The sequence below is a fragment of the Gastrolobium bilobum genome, unplaced genomic scaffold (assembly GCF_033153095.1).
Source record: "Gastrolobium bilobum isolate Gb01-03AN ecotype WA unplaced genomic scaffold, APGP_CSIRO_Gbil_v1 utg11116, whole genome shotgun sequence".
Lineage (NCBI taxonomy): Eukaryota > Viridiplantae > Streptophyta > Magnoliopsida > Fabales > Fabaceae > Gastrolobium > Gastrolobium bilobum.
The window spans coordinates 55,359-79,741 of record NW_026896836.1 but is presented as its reverse complement, the minus strand read 5'-3'; the positions used below and the strand labels follow the sequence as shown (position 1 = coordinate 79,741).

The 24,383-nt window shown below is 37.6% G+C and overlaps 1 protein-coding gene across 1 annotated transcript in view; it reads right to left on the bottom strand.

The window, feature by feature from the left end:
- The window catches only part of LOC133302261 (uncharacterized), a 28,661-nt gene extending 13,499 nt beyond the window's left edge, over window positions 1-15,162 (bottom strand). The window contains exons 1-5 of the mRNA XM_061502013.1: window positions 14,846-15,162; window positions 14,427-14,559; window positions 10,703-10,755; window positions 10,431-10,524; window positions 8,014-9,140 (exon numbers count right to left, since the gene is read on the bottom strand). Of these exons, the coding sequence (XP_061357997.1) occupies window positions 8,014-9,140; window positions 10,431-10,524; window positions 10,703-10,755; window positions 14,427-14,559; window positions 14,846-15,162 (1,724 nt within the window). The remainder of the gene's footprint in view (window positions 1-8,013; window positions 9,141-10,430; window positions 10,525-10,702; window positions 10,756-14,426; window positions 14,560-14,845) is intronic.
- Window positions 15,163-24,383: the final 9,221 nt, after the last annotated feature.

Sequence of the window (24,383 nt, the reverse complement as noted above, 5' to 3'; positions counted from 1 at the left end):
AAATCAAAGGCAAAAAAATTAGGTAGGTCCATAGGTGTCTTCAGCTAATGCACTAATACTCAATTAAATTTATTCACTATTTAAATGAAAAAGGAAATAGCACTTTCATAGGCAGCACTAGGCAATAGCAGTTTCATTTGAGCAATAGGCAATAGCACTTTCACTTTCAACATGACAGTGACACATACACAAAAAAGCTGAGAACGCACTGTAGCTTGTTTATAATATTATAAGACACATACACAAAAAGCTGAGAAAGCAATAGGCAATAGTACGTGTCTTATAAATAGAAGCAATAATCTATTTATAAGACACATCCTCACATGCATTTTAAATTGAGAACGCACTGCAGCTTGTTTATAATATTATAATAATATATTAATATAATGTATCCTCTGATCCTCTCTTTTCAATTTACAATCACAAACGGACAAACCCATTTCAAAAATAGTACCCGTCTATTTCAAAAAAAAAAAATAGTACCCGTAAGTCTTTTGTGCGTCTTCTTCTTCTTCTACACGCTCTTCTCCTCTGCAAGTCTTCTTCTACACAGAGTCTCTCCTCTGAAATTTTTGTTTCGTTGCTTCTTCTACAATTTGCAAGGCGTTTTCTCCTCTGAAAGTCTCTCCTCTCAGTCCTATACAAATTCTGTATCGTTCGTTGCTTCTTGTTTCCTTTTGTTTTTTAAATGGGATTTTGAATCCCTGATTTTTCTGAAGCAACCTTTCATATAACAACCCGATCCAAGCGACTGTTGAGTGTTTTTTTTTAATTTTTTTTTTATATTTTGAATCGCAAATGTAATTTCGATTCACGATTCAGTTTTGAATCGTTCGATTCTACGATTCATGCTAACGATTCATGCCAAAATCGATTCACCATTGCGATCCATATCGTTCTGAAACTGTATCGTATCATATCGCACGATACGTATCGCGTATCGTGCGATACTAACAACCATGGCTGGAATGACCATCAGCAACATGGACGGTGCTCCCCCTCAAGAGGAACTTCTAAACAGTGCCGGAATTATCATCGGCAAAGACAATTGCGCTGGAATGACCATCAGCAACATGGACAGTGCTCCCCCTCAAGAGGAACTTCTAAACTGTGCCGGAACTATCATCGGCAAAGACAATTGTGTTGGAATGACCATCAACAACATGGACAGTGCTCCCCCTTAAAAGGAACTTCTAAACAGTGCCGGAATTATCATCGGCAAAGACAATTGTGCTGGAATGACCATCAGAAAAGTCACCGGAAAAGTTGCCGGAGACGGCTGTCAACGGTGGACGACGCGGTCAACGGTGGTCGGTCAACGACAACGGTGGTCAACCCAACAACTTCCCAAGGATCATTCTTTTCTGATGTGACAGATCAGTCTAAGCTGCAGTTACAGAGCATACTAAGAAAAAACCCGAAAAAGAAATAGCAACGGGAATCCCTCAAGGAGGGTGATATCTCTCTATAACCATATTGAAATTATGGAAAATAGAACTAAGTTAAACGGATTAAGATTCCTCTTATTAGGCTCTAGATACCAAGTTGAATATCATAGATATAAGAGGAAATGATAGTAATCCTTGTTGTATTAAACTACACAACATTGGTGCTATTATATAGCAAACCAATTGAAGAATACAAAGAGACACACTCAATGTGGGACTTCTACACTATTAACACTAACACTCTTAACAGGTTCCAAGGAAAGTTTTATGGTGGGTTCTGGAAAAGAAAAAGGTTCCATCAAAGTATGTAAAGACAATCCAGGATATGTATGATGGGGCTACTACATGTGTAAAAGCTTGTAACAAAACATCAAGTTATTTTCCTATCACGGTTGGTGTACACCAAGGGCCGGCTCTAAGTCCTTATCTCTTTGCCTTAGTTATGGATGAACTAACAAAAGATATTCAAGAGGAAGTGCCATGGTGTATGCTTTTTGCAGACGATATTGTGCTTATTGATGAGAGCAAGGAGGGTGTTAATAGAAAACTTGAATTGTGGAGAAGCACATTGAAATCCAAAGGATTCACATTAAGTCGAAGCAAGACTGAGTATCTGAAGTGTGAGTTTTCTCTGGTACGAGATGGGGACCAAGAGCCCGTGCGTTTAAGTGGTCAAGAGGTACCCAAAAAAGATGCTTTTAAATACTTGGGCTCCATTTTACAAAAAGGTGGAGAGATTGATGTGGATGTAAATCACAGAATCAAAGCAGGGTGGATGAAATGGCGTAGTGCATCTGGGTTTTTGTGTGACCGCAAAATCCCCCTTAAGTTAAAAGGAAAATTCTATAAAACGGCAGTAAGACCGGCAATGATATATGGAGCGGAATGCTGGCCAGCACATAGGCAACATGAGCATAAGATGGGAGTAGCAGAGATGAGGATGTTAAGGTGGATGTGTGGTTACACAAGGATAGATAAGATAAAAAATGAAGATATTCGACGAAAGGTCGGAGTAGTACCGGTAGCCGAGAAGATGAGAGAACATAGATTGAGGTGGTTTGGGCACGTGATGAGAAGGCCCCTCGATGCTCTTGTAAGAACAGAAGTTTGTTACCAAGAGCTCAACACAAAAAGAGGCAGAGGTCGGCTGAAACTTACTTGGGAAAGGTAGTAAAACAAGATTTAATGGAGTGGGATATAGATTGATGGACGGTATGTCTTAGAACGGAATGGAGAAAAACTATAAGTATGGTGGATGGTTAGACCCGTTGTTATTCCTATGTTCCAGATGGTCCCTTTTTAGTCTTTTTCCCCTTCATTTCCCCCACTTCTTCTTGTCCCTTTCTTTTTTACTTTTATTTATTTATATATACTGTTGAGATATAGTCCCACAGACTTTGGGCACTCCCACCCTTTGACAAATAGAGATGCCCTGTCTAGATTGCGCCACCTCAATTCCCAAGAAGTAACGCAGCTTCCCAAGGTCCTTTGTTTGAAATGTACTGAATAAATGCTGCTTTAACTGACAAATTCCGTCTTGATCACTTCCGGTGAGAATGATGTCGTCAACATAGACTAATAAATAGATGCACTTGTCAGGAGATGTAATCCTATAAAATACAGAATGATCAACTTTACTGCGGAATAAGCCAAACGCCTGAACAGCAGAACTGAAGCGACTGAACCATGCTCGAGGAGACTGCTTGAGACCATATAAGGGTTTTCGAAGACGACACACTTTACCAGACTCCCCCTGAGCAACAAAACCAGGTGGTTGCTCCATGTAAACTTCCTCTTGCAAATCACCATGAAGAAAGGCATTTTTGATGTCAAGCTGAAGGAGTGGCCAGTGACGAACAGCAGCAAGGGCAAGAAATAGACGGACTGACGCCATCTTAGCAACCGGAGAGAATGTATCGCCATAATCAAGGTCAAAGATTTGAGTAAAACCCTTGGCAACGAGGCGAGCCTTGAGTCGATCAACATGACCATCAGGTCCAACTTTTAGAGTAAACACCCAGCGACAACCAACTATAGACTTCTCTGGAGGAGCAGAAACAAGGTCCCAAGTGCCATTGGAATGAAGTGCAGTCATCTCATCAAGCATCGCTTGGCGCCACCCTGGATGGGAAAGTACTTCACATGTAGTTTTAGGAATAGAAATAGAAGAAAGACTAGAAACAAAGGTGAAATGAGGTGAAGAAAGACGGTCATAGCTCAAAAAGGTATAAAGAGGATAAGGGTTATGAATAGTACGTGTACCTTTTCTTTGAGCAATAGGAAGAGCCTCTGGTGAAGGATCCGGAGGGGAAGAATCAACTGCAGGGGGCAATGAGTCATCAGGAGTCGAGTCGACAGGAGGCACAGTTTTACGACGCTAATAAGTGAGAAGTGGACGGTCCGCAGGTATTGAAGCAGAAGGTTGCTTATCTGGAATAGGAGTACCTACAGCTGGCAAAGACAAGTCAAGAAAAGGGACAGAAAGAACATAATCTACCTGTGACAACTGAGATAGGATAGAATGAAAGGGTTGTTGATCGAGGAAAGTGACATCAGCGGAAAATAAGTAACGCTTAAGATCTGGAGAATAACAACGATAACCCTTTTGAAGACGAGAATAACCAAGAAAAATACATTTAAAATCTTTGGATGTTAACTTGTCCTTACCAGGGGTGAGATCATGAACAAAACAGGTACAACCAAAGACATGTGGGGATAGAGGATAGAGAGGGACATCTGGAAGCAATAAGTGATAAGGAATTTCATTATCAAGCACAGATGAAGGCATACGGTTGATGAGAAAAGAAGAGGCAAGGACTGCATCGGCCCAGAAGTGAAGAGGAACATGCATGTGAAGAAGAAGAGTCCGTGCAGTCTCAATGAGGTGTCTATTCTTACGTTCAGCTACTCCATTTTGTTGTGGAGTGTGAGGACAAGTAGTTTGGTGTAAAGTACCCTGTTTGGCTAAGAAATTAGAAAAGTCCACAGAAACATATTCCTTAGCATTATCACTACGTAAAATACGAATAGAGGCACCAAATTGAGTATGAATTTCAGCAGAAAATTTTTTATAAATAGAAAACAACTCAGAACGGTTTTTCATTAAATAGATCCAAGTACAACGAGAAAAATCATCAATAAAGGTAACAAAATACCGAAAACCTAAAACAGACACACTACGACTAGGACCCTAAATATCTGAATGAATAATTGAAAAAGGAGCATCAGCTCGTTTATTGACTCGATTAGCGAAGGAGGAGCGTATGTGCTTTCCTTGCTGACATGACTGACAATCTAAAGTCTGAAGACCGGACAAAAGAGGAACCATCTTCTGCAATTTGGAAAGACTAGGATGCCCGAGGCGACTGTAGATGAGTTGTGGAGATTCTGTGAGAGAACAAGCAATGGAAGGACTCGGCACAACCAGGTAGAACAGTCCCCGTGACTCACGGCCCACTCCAATCGTCTTCCCCGTACCCGGGTCCTGCACAGAAACAGAATGATTTGAGAAGGTGACAGTACAGTTAAGAGAGTTGATCAATTTACTAACAGATATTAAATTGTAAGGGATATTAGGAATGTAATAGACAGATGTCAAGGTCAATGAGGAGGTTGGACATATTTGTCCAATTCCATGAACAGGAGCCTTAGTACCATCAGCAAGGGTAAAAGAGGGTAAGTTAGCAGAATATGTAAGGGATGAAAAGAGTTCCTTATTACCACAGAGGTGATCAGCAGCACCTGAGTCAAATATCCAAGGGCCAAGTGATGCAGAATGAGAAACACAAGCAACGGGATTACCAGTTTCTGAAGCAGATGCCTGAGACTGAGGAGTGATCTTTCTGAGAAGAGTCTGGAATGTTGCATAGTCTTCAGATGAGAGAGAGACTGTACTATTTGAAGCAGAATCCGATTGAGCTATATTAGCAGCATAAGAAGGTCGCAGGTGAGGGTACTTTGTGTAGCAACGTTCCTCATAATGACCAAGTTGCTGACAGTAATTACAACGAGGTCGCTGACCACGTCCGACTGGGCCTCCTGTGCCACGTCTTCCTGGGGCTCCTGGACCACGTCCCCCCAGGCCTTTACCACGACCACGTCCACCTCCAATGTTTCCGCGAAAGTCAGTACGGAAAACTAGAGCAGTAAAATCAATAGCAGAAGCAGATGCAAGAGCAGATTTCTTATTCAGATTCAGAAGACGCTGATACGTCATTGAAAGATCAGGCTCCCCACTAGTCAAGATAGTATCCCGGACATTATCATATTCTTCAGGGAGGCCAGACAGTGTGGCAACCATAAAGAGGTGTTCCACCTGTTTCCGATATGCAGTAGCATCAGTAAGGTAAGGCAACATATCCAAATATGCCTGCATCAAAGATCGACTCTTGCCAACATATGTTTCCATCTGAATGTCGGATGATTTGCTCAGTTCCATAAACTGAGAGATGATGACGCAGAGCTGCTGAATATCATTAGTGTAGAGGGTTTTTGCTTCCTGCCACACTTCAGTACAAGTTTGAAACGAATAGAAGATGTCCAAGACAACTGGATCAATAGATTGCCAGAGGATGCTCAGAAGCTGGTTGTCGATCTTTTCCCAATCAGACTTTTCCTCCTTAGGGACATCAGTAAACTTAGTCGTGAGGTGGCTCCCATGTCCTTGGCCAAAGAACCAAACTCGAACAGAGGTGGCCCAGTTCATGTAATTAACAGAACCCTTTAATTTTGAAGAATTAATGGACCCAACATTGGTAGAGATGATATTGGGAGAATTCTTGACAGGAGGAGGTGGAGAATTGACCTCCGAATGAATAGAACCATCTGCTGCCATAATAAGAAATCAGAAAGATATTAACCGAGTAAATAGGAACGAACCTGATCACCGATCAAGAAGGGGTGCGCGCAAAAAGTCAGACCCACACCAAAACAACTACAGATCCAGAAAGAGCAGGAGAAGGCGAGCTTCTCTATCCAAGACCGGCCGGAAAAAGCCGCATGGCTCACGCGCCGGCAGAAGGTGGCGCGTGAAGCCCACGCGCAGGGAAGACAGGTGGCGCGTGAGAGCGCGTGGGAGCTCCGATGGTGGTCGGACCTCCACAGACCTGGTCGCCGGGAAGAGACAGTCCTGATCGCATGAAGTTAGGTCGGAAAAGTCGCCGGAAAATATCTCCGGTGGCCTGAACAGTGATTCCGGTGGCGGCGGGTGGTTCCGGTGGCCGTCGGCGGTGCTAACGCGTTTGGAAACAATACTCAGAGGCTGTTTACAGCCCTAGATGGCTTGCCGGAAAGACGCTCGGCAAGAAAAAGGACTCCTAAGCAGTGGGCTTAGGTTTTAAAGCAAGAACAAGGTTTCTAAGCGGAAGCGAGGGTCCCCAGAACGAACAAGCTCTGGTACCAACTGGGCTTTCTTACATGGTATCAGAGCCTCGCCGCCCCCTACTTTGTCTTGTGGACTTTCTTAGCACAGGTAGGCTGGGCCTGTTGCATCTTCCACTCTTCAAGCCCAATGGGCTCTCGTGTGAGGGGGCGTGTTGAGATATATAGTCCCACAGGCTTTGGGCACTCCCACCCTTTGAGCTAGCTCTTAGGCTGGTGACCTCAAGGTTCTTTACATATATATATTTTTTTTTTTTTTTTTTATCTTTTTCAACCATTTTGTATCTTTCATGTGGGTTCATCTACCACCAACCCCAATTAATTTGGGATAAAGGTGATGTTGATGTTGATGTTGATTATTAAGTTAATAGTGAGTGACATTCTGTTATAAAAAGAAAAATACTGTCCTTAGAGGAAAAATGTTGATCTCAGAAAGAGTAGAATTAGAAACCCACAAAGCCTACTGCCTGCCCATTCCATTCATCCTGCTCTTGTGAGTAACATAAATCTCTCCTGGTTTTTTTTCCCCACAAAAAAATCAGACTAGATCATTCTTGTTTCAAACTGATTATTGTTCTACGGCCAATTACGACTAAAGACCAAGATTTGTTGTTAAATGTTTGCACAGATAAAATTAAACTGAAAGACAAATAGAAAGTGTACTAACTACTGACTATATATTTACTGATGTGATTTTTTATTTTTTTTTGGTGAGGTACTGATGTGATTTTACTTCAGCATTTAGAATAAACTTTGTAACTATATACAATATAAATACCTGAATAACAAACTAGATACAAGTATACAACAAGGAGAAACTTACTACACTAACCACATTATAATCTTTTAGGTTTATTTTATGATAAATTGGCCTGGGAAAACACTTTCTTCTTATGCCCCATAGGTTGTACCACATTTCATTCAAACTAAATCAACTGTCAACCCTAATTTGCTTTTCAAGTAATTGTCCTTTGTCCATTATGTTTCATTCAATTCAGGGGAGCTAGTTATGATACGGTTATTATACTATAATATTTAGAATTGTATTTACTTAAAATATCCAAATTTCTAATACCTGAAAACTAATAAAATATGCCAGTCAGTAGCAACATATAAAAACAGTTAACAAAAATAAATAAAAAGAATCATTTGAAGTATAGCGAGAATGAGGCTTAAGACATCTTACACTTCCAGAGATCCATTGCCCAACAAGACAGCAAGATAGCCCATTCGGTGCTTACATAAGGAATCAGAAATGTTAGTAGGCCGCCATTTCACATCCCATGCCACCTTTCCGTTATGAGCTAGGCATGACACAACTCTTGGCAAAGTAACATCTCCTGGAATAGAACAAGCAGCTGCCTGAGGACCCAATTCTGAGTTACAATGCTTATGATTTTGTGCCTCATTCTCACCCTGTATCAATAATGGCTGACTAATATCTTGGTTATGCTTCCCCTCCCTACTATTAATTTTCAACCTACTCCTTTTAACAAGACGTTTTGGAATAGTATTGCATGCAGAGGCAGCTTTTTTGGCATGCTTTCCCTTTGTAACTGAATATTGTTGCAAAGCATATTCATTGCAATTGCCAGGAGTCCTATCTGGAGAAAGAAATTCAGCTGAATCTTCTGGAACTTGAACTGCAAGAGCTTGCCCAGATTGGTTCTCACATTTTGGATCAGCCGATGTTAGTTCATCTGAATTCTTTTTAGGTCTTCGTCTAGGTCTCTTTCCATTGCAATTACCATGAGCCACATCTGGACAAATAAATTCAGCTGAATCTTCTGGAACTTGAACAAGAGCTTGCACAGATTGGTTCTCACACTCTGGATAACCTGCTGTTACTTCATTTGAATTCTTTTTAGGTCTTCCTCTAGGTCTCTTTATCAGTGATGATTTTTCATTCAGGGCTTCATTTTTTTTAGGTCTACCTTTTCTCTTGTTTGTAGTAGGAAATATTTCTTCATTCTTTTCAAGATTCCCATCTGGAGCAGTAAACTCAGTAGAATTTTCTGCAACCTGAACAGCAAGAGCTGGCACGTACTGGGTCTCACAGTTCGTATCATCCACTGCTACTAATGTTAGATTCTTTCTTGGTCTTCCTCTAGGCCTCTTTATTTGTGTCGATTTGTCCTTTGTGCCTCTATCTTTGTTAGGTCTTTTTTTTCTCTCCTCTGTGAGAGAAGATACCTCTTCGTCGGGTCCCCGGATATTTAGAAGACACCATATTTGGATGACACCTCTGCCAGTAAGTGAGGCACCCATCTTGTGATAAGAAGAGCCAGGTGGATGAGCAGCAACAGCAATAAACTAAAACAAATATCAGAGAGAAGGTCATTTAATGTACAACTTTTACAAAAAAAAAAAAAAATGTCCATTATTTCCTACTTCCATGCTGGAAGAGTAAAGCTTAGTGTATCATTTCACTACCATACTAACATAAATGTAGACAAACAAATGACAAAGCAACCACAACATTATTCCAAATATATAAAGTAGGTATAATGTAGAACAGTGGAGAACTTTAACATAGGAAGAAGAAAAAAAACCAAAAACCTTCAGATACAAGGCCTAAATCATCATTAAGGAAACTGGGAACCAAACCTGCTCCAATAGCATCAACTCTATCCCCCCCCCCCCCCCCCCCCCACAACAAACACAGTTTTTACTTCACATACAAGGCCTAAATGATGTTGCATGATAAAATAATAATAATAATAATAATAACAACAAAATTACTGTATTTTCCCCTTTCATCCATAAAAAGTCCTAAAATCTAGTTGTTAAGAAACCTTTCACAATCACCATATTGATCCTAAAACTGTTTTTCACAATCAGTAACCTTATCCGGCCAGAACCTTCTCCGCTACTTATAAAAAGACCCCTAACCTTTGACTTCCTACTTTATTGTCACAGTAAAACACTAAAACCCAACCCCATATTATCAGGATAAAAAATAATACCAAAAAAAAAAAAAATTAATACCAAAATTACTATATTTTCCCTTTAGTCCATAATGGTCCTAAAACCAAGTCATTAAGAAACTTTTCACAATCAACGTATTAAAAATATGTTCACCAGGAAAAAAAAAATTCCCATAAAACCCCGATAAGCAAAGGTAGGGGTGAGGGAAATCCTTATACACAATTTTTTCCTTGTATTTTTGCAAAGAGATTGTTTCCTTAGATTCAAATCAGTGACCTATCGTGCACAAAGGATCAATTGTATCACTGTTCAGGCTCACCCTCAAATTTGTTTACCATTAGATTTAAGAGAGAGAAGAGAAAAAAGGAATCTTATAGTTGTACTGCCCATAGCTTCTGCTGCTATTTTGTTAAAACTTAGTTACATCTTTGATGTCAAGCTCCAATATTTTCAGAGCCTAGTTCAACCCTAAAAGGCAAGTTTCTTAACTTCTCCAACCTTACCTCCCCATGAAACTTCAAATAGGCTATCAACCTTAACATTTGAGATATCAGAGCCGTCAAACAGACAGATTCACCATTTAGATTGCATTAACTTTAAAAATTTCCCATAACAATAAAAATAATCAACAGCAAGGCTCAATAGATGTCTTAAAGGAAGAGAGAAACAAAATACCTTACATTCAATTGAACAATCAGGCTTTTCGTGTACCCGAGGACACCAATCTAAAGCCCATACAGGACCTCCAGCATTCATCACAAAATCTCTGCTACAACAAGACTTAAGTATTAAGCCAAGTTAAATAATAAGTAGAGATGGAATACTTTAATTTATCAGAAAGTTCAGATATAAGTGTTAAATGATTGATACAAACATGCACTATAAGTAAAACTCCATAGGAATGTCATTGAATAAACCAACACAAGTTCCTAATATCTTAGCCATACCTAGATTCCCGAGAATTGGCATCCCCAAGTTGATCCTCCCATCGCATATTATGCTAAGAAAAACACACACAATGATAATATTACTTGAATATAAAATAATATGTTGTGTATTAAACTGATACAAAGAGTTACAATATATAGAGACCCTAATGGGCTTAAGTGAGAAGCCCAGACCTAACCTAAATCCTAAATAGGAAAAGAATATTTACAAATAGGAAGGCAATCTATACAAATCTATAAATATTATATTTCCTATTCTAACACTCCCCCTCAAGCTGGTGCGTATATATTGTGAGCACCAAGCTTGTTACAGCCAATTCCAGATCCCAGATACCCCTCTCCTTCCCACGTGGTCCCCTAATACCCTCCTCACTCAATAACTGTATTCTGTTGAGCCACCGAAACCATGCGGGAACCTTCTCCTTCTAACGACCCCCTTGCTGACTCAGCCTGCTCCATTTGGGCCCTGAACCTCCTACGTGAGTATACCTTATGAATTGGGCCCGTATCATGTCCCTAATTCCTACCCACGGGAGGGGCTCCAAAGAGGCTATGACACATAAGTGCATACATTAGTAAGTACGAAAGGAATTCAGCCCAATGAGCTGAATTTCCATTATCAATACAGTCCCTACACCTCCCATCCTATTTCCTTAAGTTCTTAAATTTTTCTAAGAACAACATGCAATGAGTGGAATTCAATTTTCTTATTCTCCTTCATGGAATTTCAGCACAAAATCGAACATGCAGCCCTGAGAAATGAAAAGGACAAACCCCCACTCTTTACCTGAGCTATTCCAGATTCGAGGACTGAGATAAGGAGTAATAATCAACCCCTCATTTGCTACTTCACTCCCAAAAAATGCAAACAGTGAGAAAGTCCGAAGCTTCTAACTCATAAAAGGGACTCTTTCGACAATCAATTAATTCAGTTTCACAGCATACTCTAAATAATATGGAAGACTTATCGAGATTGAAATAGCTTAGAAAGTAAAGAAGAAATGGAGATGAATACCTAGGGTGTGGTCGAAGGAGAGAAGAGAATAGGTAGATGTTGTGGAAGAGCTTAAAGTATATTTTGTTGCCTAGGTTAATCATGGAGACAAGAGGAAATTTCTCATAAAATTTCAATGCAAGGCTGAATGATTGGGTGAGGTGGGTAGTAGAGTTAGGAAGTTGCATCCTACCCATGCACGTTAGATTTCCATCAAGTGGCTAAACAAAAGAGGTGTACTAAAGAAATTATGATTATTCACACATATAGCCTTAATCTTAGGAGCAAGTTTCAAAAATTTTAAAATTTTCCCTTCTTTTTTTTTATGAATTTCTAAATTTGCCCTGAATTTCAGAGAGATTACATTTATGCCCCAAAAATAAATAGATACAGTCTAAATCAGACTTTCTACATTTAGGTGTTATAATTTCCCCCACCTTTTTAAAATTTTGTCCTCAAAATTTCAAATAATCACTCTTGAGAGTGATCTTAAGTCCACTACTTAAAGAATAGTTGTATTCATCACACATTTTATAACTTATGACATACCGTAATTAATCACATAAGCAGTCACTTGTCTGAGTAACACTTGCATGAATAAATACTCAAAATTGCAATTAGTCTTCCTAATCAATATTATTTCTAGAGATTAAACAGTAATTTAGAACATCTATGGTAATTCACATTCAATAGTGGTGTCTCATATCCACATATAGAACCCACATAGCACTAAAGGTTTCTCAACCATAAAAATAGCGTGTTAATAAGTTCCTCTATCCCTCATTTTACTTTTAATGATCCTCAACTATCTTTTAAGTAGACCATATGTTCAAGAGCGAAATAAGAAAAGTAAGTGATATACATAAAACACAGTTGCATACTTGTGATTTCTCCCTAAAGGCAGTAATACATCACATACATATTCATCACAGGTGTACTAATTACCACTTAGAAACAGTCTCATTCGTCAATCCCTACAGACTCATGCATCAATCACATTGGCCTAAGTCATTACAATTACGCCAAAAAAATCAAATCCAAATTCTGATTTTATGTTGTGCAGACATGTAATGTAATATAGGAATTTATTTAAATTCCACTACACATAAATGAGAAGAAGAAAAGGATAATTGAGGTTCCTTATTGTTTACATAATTTCCTGTTTTGATTGTAAGATTAATTCATAATTACTGGCTTCCTTATCCATGTGCCTCCCTTCCTAAATTCTTCTACAATTTTATGGGTCTGATAGTAGGCCAGAATTTCCATGGGACATAATTCAGAGGTGCTTGTACCTTAAGTAAGGAGATGGATTGAGGAAAATCATTTGGGGAACCCCAATAAGCTAATTTAAGACATTTCCAGAATTACATGGTAAAAGGAAGTAAGTAGCACTAACTTTGACAATTAAGAAACTCATGTATTAATTGGAGAATGTCAGCCCGAATGCATTGTAACATCAACCATCTATATCATCATCAAATTAGGAAGCAAGAACAAACATAACAGAACTTTTAACTATATGCATTCATCATTGAGAAACCACGGAAAGATTACTAAGAATCACATGCTTCCCTAATTTTCTAGCACTTGCCAATTAAACCTTTAAAGTCAGCCCCTAACTCTCCTGAAAATATTTATTCTATGCCCCAAACAAAAAAGAGGTTTCAAGTTAATATTGGTATAAGATTAACTACCAGTTCTGATGTTTCCTTCACGATATAGTTACAAGGCTAAACTAACCAAAATTAGAGTGGTAGAGAATAATACGTGTCGTAGTTGACTACACAAGATACAACTCGAAATCAGATCTTGGGTAGTTACATCAAGTGTATAAATAGAATGTAAGTAAACATGCAGATTACATGGTCAAGAACCATTATATAAGGACACACTATATTCTTGCTTTCTTTAAAACCCAACTTATATGCTACTATCACATCAGTCCCTCAAGTCGGCCAAATATTGACTCAAGCTCGATGCATGTAAAAGGCAAGTATATAGATGTTTTAAGTGAAAAAAAATTACACCACCAATCGCAAACTGGGTATTGAGTTGGTCAAGTTAAATCTGTTTTAGGCAGTGACAGTTTGAAAATTCTCAGATTCAAAAGATGACTTGACAGCTTTTGCAGCTACAAGGTTCTTAATATAAACTAGTTAAGGTATTCAGGAATCAGCCAAAGCAAATTTTAAATTCAAGAGTTTGACACTTTTAATGATACATGCGTACTATATTAGCAAGATCAAATGACCAAAATTAAGCAGACTATACAACTATAATGGTACTTGTCAGATGCTCAAGGTCATATATGAATAAAGTTTACAATTACAGGTATTGAAATTCACATTATATACCAGTCAACCAAAATTCCAGCAATTATATATACCTATTAAGGTAAACAGAGTTCGGTATTAATAGCTCAGAAGCACTGCAGCTCAATTCAAGTTATTGGTTTAGGCAGAATCCATAATACTAAGTGAATAGGTAACCTATCAATTACTCATATGATCACGTCTTAAAAAAAAACACAATTACTTGGCCAATCAATATGAAGTTAAGTTAGGTACTATCAGTCCTATTGCATCAACACCTTTCAGGTAGACACAGTTCAATGATACTTCTATCAAATTATAAATCTTTATCACAGCTTGCTTTAATCCGAATATGAGTACTGGAATGGGAAACAAATAAGGAATAATACAATACAAAAGTAACAAACGCTTGTACCTTAGGAACAGTGGCAGACGAAAACTGAGGTAAATTTATGGCACTGTCATTCTTTCCCTCAGAGCTCTCAGGGCTCCCAAGTCCGTAAGCAAACCTAATGCTTCTTGATGGATATTTAAAATCTCTCCATTCTCTGCACATTTAACGTCAACAAAAAATAAAAAAATCAAGTTTTGGTCCTTGGGAACTACTAAAAACTAAATATCCAAGTATATCAGGGCCAGTTTTTAAACATAATGTGTTAGGTAACTACCTAAATTTTTCAAAACTGATTCTGATGAAAAAACAATTTTGACATATATAATATGATAGAAGTTCTTTACCATAGCTTCCATCATTGAACAGATAATAAGCTCAATTTAAAAAAAAAGAAAAAGAAAAAGAAAAAGAAAAAGAAAAATCGTAGTATTTGTTTATACCTTAAGAAAGTGACGGACGAAGATATTCTCTGGATCTCGCTTTGCTCAAATGCAGCGTAGTGTTGTTCTTCCCTGCAGAGTTTGGCAATGGTGTCCATGTCTTGGAAAAAATTCTCAACCGAGAAATCGAACAGAGAAATCCTAACACCGCTACTTGTACTAGCATCACCACCATCGTTTGCGGCAACGACTATTGCAGAATCCTCAGCTGCTTCCACGCCAACTGTCTCGGCCGTTTTCTTCGTCTTATTATTTTTCTTCTTCCCTTTGCATCCAAATAGTTCAGCAATGCATGCGTCCTCATTCGCTTCTTCCATTCCTAAAGGAATTTCGAATATTTGGATAAGTAGGAATCGAACCCTAGACCAGTCACACTGTTGATGAATAACAGAATAAGCCTTCACTTATATTCATATTTTATTTTATTTTTGGTATCTTATATTCATATTTTACGTTACATATGAGTTGTATTTAAATATATTTATTAAAAATAAATATAATTATTTTACATTAGATGAATAGTTTTGGAATTTTCAATTTTCTTAGCTTAATAAGGTAAAAAGCTGTATAACTTTTTATATTTTATTTTAATTGAGTTGGCCACACATGCTTTGGGCTAGCGTACTTCCAACCCATTTTTAAAAGTGTGAAAAAAAAAAAAAAAATTCAAGAACTGAATTATTTTCTTTTTCTTTTTCTCTTCCTTTTTATTTTTATTTTTATTTTTCTCTCTATTTATTTATTTATTTAGTGGCTTCTTTTATTTTTATTACTTTATTTATTTAATTTTATTTTTTAAATAAGTTCAACCCGAACTGAACTCATGTCTTATAATGTTATGTGATTTATGTCTTATGTAGTTATGTGACTTATATCTTTTAAATATGAAGTTATTTATTAAATTTTGAATAGTAACTTATATCAAAGAAAAAATTAAAAAAAAAATCACACACACATAATTTTGTATCTTGACCTTAAATAGTAAAAATTTTACGTTTCGATTCGTTTCTACCACCCTCTTTCGTTTCTATGTAGAAACTCAATTTTACCTACATTGAAAGGGATAATGTGCGTTATTTTTATGATTTTATTTTCTTAAGTTGAATTGATCAACTCAATATGTACATGATTAACATGTTAAATGAGGCCGCTCAAGTTGGTTCACATATTACAATTAAACTTGGATAGCTTTAGTGATTCGGGATGGGTTAGAGACATGCTATACTTCATAGGTGAACCTACCAAAATTATATTCGTACCCACTTAACTAGTATGTTAAGTTTTTGTTTTTAATTTTTTTTTTTTTTGGTATTGATTGAGGGCTATAAGCCCAAAGCAAAAAAAAACAAACTTAGGTGGCCTGTTTGATGTGATGTATAAAGCCTGATAGTATAAGCTTATACTATACATCATGACATTTTCAGTTGTTTGGTGTGACTATCGTATAGTATAAGCTTATACAGCAAGATCCATTTATACATTCAAATGATGTATAACTTAATCAAGCATAAGGGGGTAGGATTAGGCCTGATAAGGGGTTTATGTATTAATGTTGCTTAAAAGTGCAATTTCCAAGAACTAATATATCATTTCAATATTAATATAGTAAAATAATTTTTTTAATATATTAATTTTTAAAATATTGAAGGATATTATCTTATACAATACCATACCAAACACAAAATAGTATTAAAATTTAATCAGATCTTATACTATAGGCCCTTCTTATATACTATGCATCAATCAAACATGCCTGAAGGACGTAAACTAATACACAACTCAACCTTGTATAAACTATAATAAACTAAATTGACTAAGGGAGACCGGCAAGGAAGGAGCTTCAAACTTTCCCCAAGCTTTTCCATAAACGGGAAGCATAGTTCTTGCTTGTGAAACCACGTCGTAGATCTACTACCCCAGGAGCATATTTAGCTAAGAAGACCTTAACCCAAAGTGCATTGTTCTTTGAGATAATATGCCACGCTAGCTTATGCAAAAAAGCAATATTCTGTGCTTCCAAATTCAGAAGCCCAAGCCTCACAAGGCTTTTGGTCAAACAGAATTGTTGCCAGGCAACCAGATGCATGTATCGCTGAGTCTCAGAGTCCCCCCAAACATGGTTGTCAAACTCGCGAGTAAACTTGTAAACTCGTTACGCTTCTAAACACCCTCAAGGATTCTGATTCACCATAAACTCGTTTTTGGCATTGACTTGTTAGAGATACCGTGTTTTTTGGCAAACTCGTCGTAAGCTTGTACGAGTAAAACGATTCCGCCAAAAACGTTCTAACCCATGGACGGTGGACCCAGATTTTTTTACCCGAAATCCATCAAATAAACGGGATTTTTCAATGCAAAAAACCCTAAATACCTGGAGGAAGCCGCCACCGTTCCTGCTCAGTGTGAGACAACTCCACCATCGGGCTTGGCTGCGCTCCACCGTCTTCTCCGACTCCGGTCTGTGTGCGGGCGGGCGTTCTCCATGTGCTCTGTCCGCAGCTTCGTCTTCGTTCTCCGTTCCCAGATTCACCGTTGTGCCTTCGCCGTCGCAGGGTGGTGTTCTTTCTCAATCTCTTATGAGCTGCGTGACTGCCTTTGTTTCGCTTCGATTATGCATCTGTTTACCAAAGCAGGCTTTGTCGATATTTTTTTTTTGTTTTATCTCGTTTTACTTTCAGCTTCTGCCTCTGTTATTTATTACTTAACCAAAAAAAATTTATTTGATATACACAATTATTTTTTTTTCTTTTCTTGTTTTTGCCTCTGTTTCCTTTTCTTTTTTTCTTTTTTAGTATATCCTTTTTAATTTACTTGAAAAATCAAATTAGTCATGCTTTCTCAATATTGCTCGCTGCTGGACCAATTAAATTGTGGTTAATTTTTTATTTTTTTGTGAATTTGAATGTTGTATTTTTTTAGAAAATGTCTTCAAGTGTTTTAATAGTAGTATATTACTTCTTTTCTTGATTATGACTATTGTATGACATTATTTTGCTGGTTGGTTGAATTAAATTTGCTTAATTGCGATGTATAAGTTTTTTTATGAATAGTGGTATTAAGGGTAGGGGGCTGTATGCGAATTGCGATGGTTTTATTATGAATAGTGGTTGAGACTAGCCCACAATTTGACCCACCAAAACAAAGAATGCATTCAGCAGCCTTCATACTCTTCCCACCTTCATTGAGCCCACCAAAATAAAGCTTTTTCATTATGGTAGTAGCCATTTTTGTTTGTAGTTTTAGACCCATTAGCACTTAGAATCAATACCTACATCCTTATTTCATTAAAAGATGCCATACATAAATAACGCTAAAACCAGTAAAATCTTCCATTCATGAGGAAAATAACCGAGTTCGTAAAGCATGCAGAATTACAGATAAATGGTAACAACCTTTTCTAACATGCCAGTATAAGTTATGAAGTAAATGCATTTATGATTTTAATTACCAACTAGTTTCTGAAAGCAGTGTAATTCACTGCGTACATCATTTATATTATAAGCTAGCTAATTAACTATTTTACTGTTTCTTTAAGCTAGGTTGGAATTTTGAGATTAGGCATGGTAGGGAAGATTCTGCAAATGATTTCAAAATTCAAATGGTTGTTATGAAGGGTGCATGAATTCAAGTTTACTATATAATCACACTGCATATTACTGATAAGGGATAAAGTACCTATGTTAATTTAAGAATTACATGCATTGTACCGAATCTTGTCTATTGATTATCTTGCATCTAAAGACTCTAATTTATTAGTCACATGAGATATTAAATATAAATACAATCAACGATTAAAATTGAGAACATAAATTACACCGGTATAAAATTTTGATTCTATTTACTTATGGTGCCATTCTTGGGGACTAAATTTTCTCCCTCCATGCACACTCTCATATTAGCTCTTCAATAAATCACACGCTTGGAGCATTTAAGCAGAGTTTTTTTAGGATTAACACAAAACTAGAGACCTTAGGAGCAAGGTAAACCCAGGGGTTAAAATCAAACAGAAGACTAAAAAAAACCAAAGCAATGGAAAACAAAAGAAACAAAAAGACACACCTGCAGAAGAATACAACCAAATTATTATTAATTGCCATTGTTTCGGTAAGAATGTACACTATAAACAACAAAAATTGTCGTAGCTTAGCTTGATCAACAGAGCATAACCACATGAGAATGAGAACTAATTAACTAACACCTAGTTTGTCGTGACTTTGTACATTATCCGACCTAAAAGTAGCTTTAATAAAGAATAAAAATTGAGAAAAAAATGGATAGTGGTTGAGACCAGCCCACAATTTGACCCACCCAATTAACACAAACAACTCTTTCCACTTTCACTCACATCAAGCGTAATCTGTAACACTCCGTATATATCCGGTAATGTTATCATACTATCGTATTAAGCTGTGCTTAATTAAAAATGCAGAATATCTTTTTCTTTCCAATTATGATGTCATTATCATTACCAACTTGTTTATTACCTCATAACATAGATAATATAAGTGTGTCTCTAGAAATCACGGGACTACCACAAGTAGGCCGGACCAACTAGCAGGTTATACAACTCTAATCTAAAAGTACTAACAGAAAGTGTCATGGACAATCCCCATGCTCACTCAAATAAGGCAACAAGCCCAACATCAGTCTCAACAACAACATAATCATAAATAGAGGAAAACATAAACAGCATCCAAATTCAGTCATGTCAGCAATACAACATAAATATCATAATCAGCTAAGCTCTGGCCTCCTGCCGCCAGAGGCATCAGTCCTCATACTACCTGAACCAGAAATAAGCATTCGCCAAACGTGGGGTGAGATCTCTAAACAAGAAATCTCAGTAAGGCAAGGGGTCCTCAAGGATCTTCCACCCCAAGCTCACTTACATGTGCAATATAAGTTCAAAAGCAGTTTATCATCATCAGTTCTAAAATAGTGCAATGCAGCAGATAATCATGTCATGTGTGTCAATTCTATTCTACTGGCCAGAGAAATGCAGGATTTATATACGCCAAATACCCACACATAGTGCAAGACGCCACTTGCATCCACCCCAGATCACCGTCTTGTATGACGCCACATACTCAGGCTTACCGTCAAGATGGAACAACACATGCATATTAAAAGCCATTACACATAAAGCTCAACAGCATTTCAAATATCCAAAGCATGTAACACCGCATGCATATAACCATACCCCCATGGGACATGGTGGAACCACAACATGGCTAAACCGAGGACACGAAAGCTTACCTTGTAAGCTAGCTATCTAAACCAAGAGTCCACATAGCTCAAGGCCCACAAACAGCACAATCAATATCTGCCCATACCATAATTACTCATCAATAATCATAGCTCAGATTACATTAAGTGATTAAGTCTTTCCTACTCATTTTAACTCATTACATGTTGTTTCTACAGGAAGTATTCGAATATTTCACGAGTAGTATTCGAATACTCTAGCTCTCCATAAAGTATTCGATTACTTTCATTAAAGTATTCGAATACTACCAAGTATCCGAATACTACCAAGTATCCGAATACTTTTCCCCCAGTATCTGAATACCCAAGTATCCGAATACTAAACCTTACTGTATTCGAATACTCTCTAGTATTCGAATACTTCTTCAAAGGTATCCGAATACTTTTCTTCCCAGAAAAGTAATCCCATACTCCTGCCATGAGTATTCGACTACCAGATATAAACTACCATTGCAAATCTTTACCAAATACTCTAAGATTTTACTATGTTAAACTAGACATCTCAAGCTTTTCAACGACATATCTTATGCCTCAATCGAAGTTGTATAACTCCGGTTATGAATTTTGCAAAGTTCCTACAACAAGCTGAATTTCCAGCAATAGGTCTCGACTTCAAACATACACTGAGAGAAATCCACTTATCCAATGGATCTAAAAATTTACAGGGTTGTAGCCCTATGTGTTAGCTTCATATAGGTCCGAACCTCACTCAATTTAGAGCTCTGTAGCTCAAGATATCGCAATTTTACTAAACTAGGTTGTTGTTGTCTCGCGAAGTATTCGATTACTGAATTTCCCAGAAAAGTATTTGAATACTGCCCGAAAAGTATTCGAATATGTAAGAACCCGCACCATTAATTAAGGAATTTAATTAATGAATTATGAGAAAATAGGAAATGATTCCATAATTGACCCTAATAATTATTATGAGGCTTTAATAATTATAGTAAGTGATTAAGAATGCTGAAAGTCGCTTTTCGGAAGGAAAGTGCAGATACCGGTTCTGCTAGTCGGTATAAATGTGTACAGAAAAAGTATCCCGGAAAATTATAATAAGTGCATGACAATTACTAGATTAATATGTAGGACTTGTAAAACGAGTTTCAAGTTCAAATAATGAGAAATGGTGCTAGAAACCGGTACTGACTTTGAAAAGCGCGTACCGGAAAGGTGGTCTGAAAATTATAAGAAAAATATGATAATTCTTGGGAAAATATGTAGTTTTAGATTCCAAAGTTTGGGATTAAAATGCTAAGCGTAGCAATTAAAGTTAATACTGCGTGTTAATCTGTGAGTGGGCTATATATACTATCTTTAAGGGCACAATGCCCTAGAAAACAGAATTCCCTACGTGAGATGGTGGCTGACCAGCATTTCCACTTGCCTCCATTGCCTTCCTTCCTTCATTGCTTGATCTTTGAGGCTTATTCTTTCATGGAAACTTCTCCTAAACACTTGTGGTGAGTGAGAGTGATCTTTGGGAGTTTGTTGGTGGCATTTTTCTGAGTTGAGGGTGCTGTCCTTGGTGTGTGGAGCTGCTGTTTTGGGTTGTTGGGGTTGGTGGAGCTTTTTCCTTGGCACTTGGTGCTCCAAGGAGTGATCTTTGGGTGCAAGAACCTACATTTGTCTCCATTTTCGTTTTGGGAACCAAGTCAAAACCTTTGGTGTTGGTAGTGAGCTCCAAGAGCATTCCTCTTTTCTGTTTGAAGCTTGGGTGAGTGGTTGAACCCTTGAACTTTTGTTTTGATGCTTAAAAATGGAACCTTGATGCATGTAAAGGTTAAAAGATGATAACTTAACGTTGGGTAATGTCAAATACACCTAGAAATGCATGTTTAGGTGTTTAATATCGGTAGAAAGCCAACCTTGGAAGGATATCTTCACGAAATGCAGTTTCTGCATTCTGTCGTGAAATATCCGGATATCTGCACGAGAAATATCCGGATATGTGATATCCGGATATGGGATTTGGATATCCGGATATGGGAATCTGGATATCCGGATATTGTATATCCGGATATGGTCAGTGAAATATCCGGATATTGCATATCCGGATATTGTATTCCCCGTTTGAAGCTTGGGTGAGTGGTTGAACCCTTGAACTTCTGTAATTAATGAACTAAGTCTGAATCAAGTGATTAAGGGCTTATGGCTTGGTATGGAGCCTTAAGACGTAAAACGTAATGGAAAGGCGTTGTCTTAATATTGTATGCTTGTGGTGCATTATTATTGATATAGTATTGGTCCATAACAGATTGTGAATCTGCTGTGTTTGGACTGTGAGTTGTGGACTCTTGGCCTTGGGTGTTAGCTTGCAAGGTAAGCTTTCGTGTCCTTGGTTTAGCCATGTTGTGGTTCCACCATGTCCAATGGGGGTATGGTTATATGCATGCTGTGTTACATGCTTTGGATATTTGAAATGTTGTTGAGCTTTATGTGTAATGGCTTTTAATATGCATGTGTTGTTTCATCTTGACGGTAAGCCTGAGTATGTGGCGTCATACGATATGGTGATCCGAGGTGAATGCAAGTGGCGTCTTGCACTATGTGTGGGTATTTGGCGTATATAAATCCTGCATTTCTCTGGCCAGTAGAATAGAATTGACACACATGACATCATTATCTGCTGCATTGCACTGTTTTAGAAATGATATTGATGAACTGCTTTTAAACTTATATTGCACATGTAAGTGAGCTTGGGGTGGAAGATCCTTGAAGACCCCTTGCTTTACTGAGATTTCTTATTTAGAGATCTCACCCCACGTTTGGGGAATGCTTATTTCAGGTTCAGGTAGTATGGTGACTGATGCCTCTGGCGGCAGGAGGCCAGAGCTTAGCTGATTATGATATTATACTGTATTGCTGCCATGACTGGGTTTGGATGCTGTTTATGTTTTCCGCTATTTATGATTATGTTGTTGTTGAGACTGATGTTGGGCTTGTTGCCTTATTTGAGTGAGCATGGGGATTGTCCATGACACTTTTTGTTAGTACTTTTAGATTGGAGTTGTATAAACTGTTAGATGGTCCGGTCTACCTTGTTGTAGTTCCGTGACTAGAGCCACACTTTTATTATCTATATTATGAGGTATTTCAATTAGTTGTTTTATTGCAATTACATACGGGCGATGTTTTATTAATTGATTAATAAGCAAGTTGGTAATGATAATGACATCATAATTGAAAAGAAAAAGATATTCTGCATTTTTAATTAAGCGCTGCTTAATACGATAGTATGATAACATTACCGGATATATACGGGGTGTTACAGAATACTTCTTCGACAGAATGCACAAAAACTGAGTTTTTAAGGTAAAATCGACCTCCAATGATCCAAACTTGACCTGGAGTCCAAGAACTCCTTAAACAGATGTTTATTAACATGTTATGAACCCTGAAACACATTCCTTTATTCAAATGTTTCAAGTTATGATTTTTAATTGCTTAAACAAGCTTAAAACATCAAAATACACAAGGGTAATCATGGTGTACCTTCCAAGCTCCAAAAATCCAAAAATGAGGCACACAAGGGGTCCTCTACACAGCACAAAGGTTCTGACTTCACAAGGCTAGAAAATACACTTCAAGCTTGACCCTTTATGCCAAAAGGTGGCTTCTTGAAGCTCAAGAAGCCAAGAACAAGGTCACACAACCCCAAACCCAAGAAGACAGCCCCAAAGTCAGCAACTTCACCTCACCACAGAGGCCAAAAACTCAGAATGACACACTCCACACCCTCCTAAGGCCAACACTCACAATCTACAAGTATTCAAGGTGTAAAGTCTCTCATAAAAATGGTGTCTTGAAGGATTTTTGTGAAGAAAACTCAATGGAACAGTGAAAAGGGAGAGGAGGCAGCAGCCACACACACAACCCACGCATAGAATGGCTGAGTATCAGCCTAGGGTTGTGTGCAAGTGACTATATATAGTCCACTTAACACTAACCACACAGTATTAACATAAATAGCTACGCTTAACATTTTAATCCCAAACTTAGGATTCTTAACCTACTCAATTTTACAAGAATTATCATATTTTTCTTATATTTTTCGGAGCACCTTTCCGGTACGCGTTTTTCATAGTCAATATCAGTTTCTGGTACCAGTTCTCATTATTTTAACTTGAAACTCGTTTTACAAGTCATACATACTATTCTAGTAGTATTCATGCACTTATTATAATTTTCTGGGGTACTTTTTCGGTACGCATTTATACTGACTAGCAGAACCGGTATCTGCACTTTTCGTCAGAAAAGTGACTTTCAGTATTAT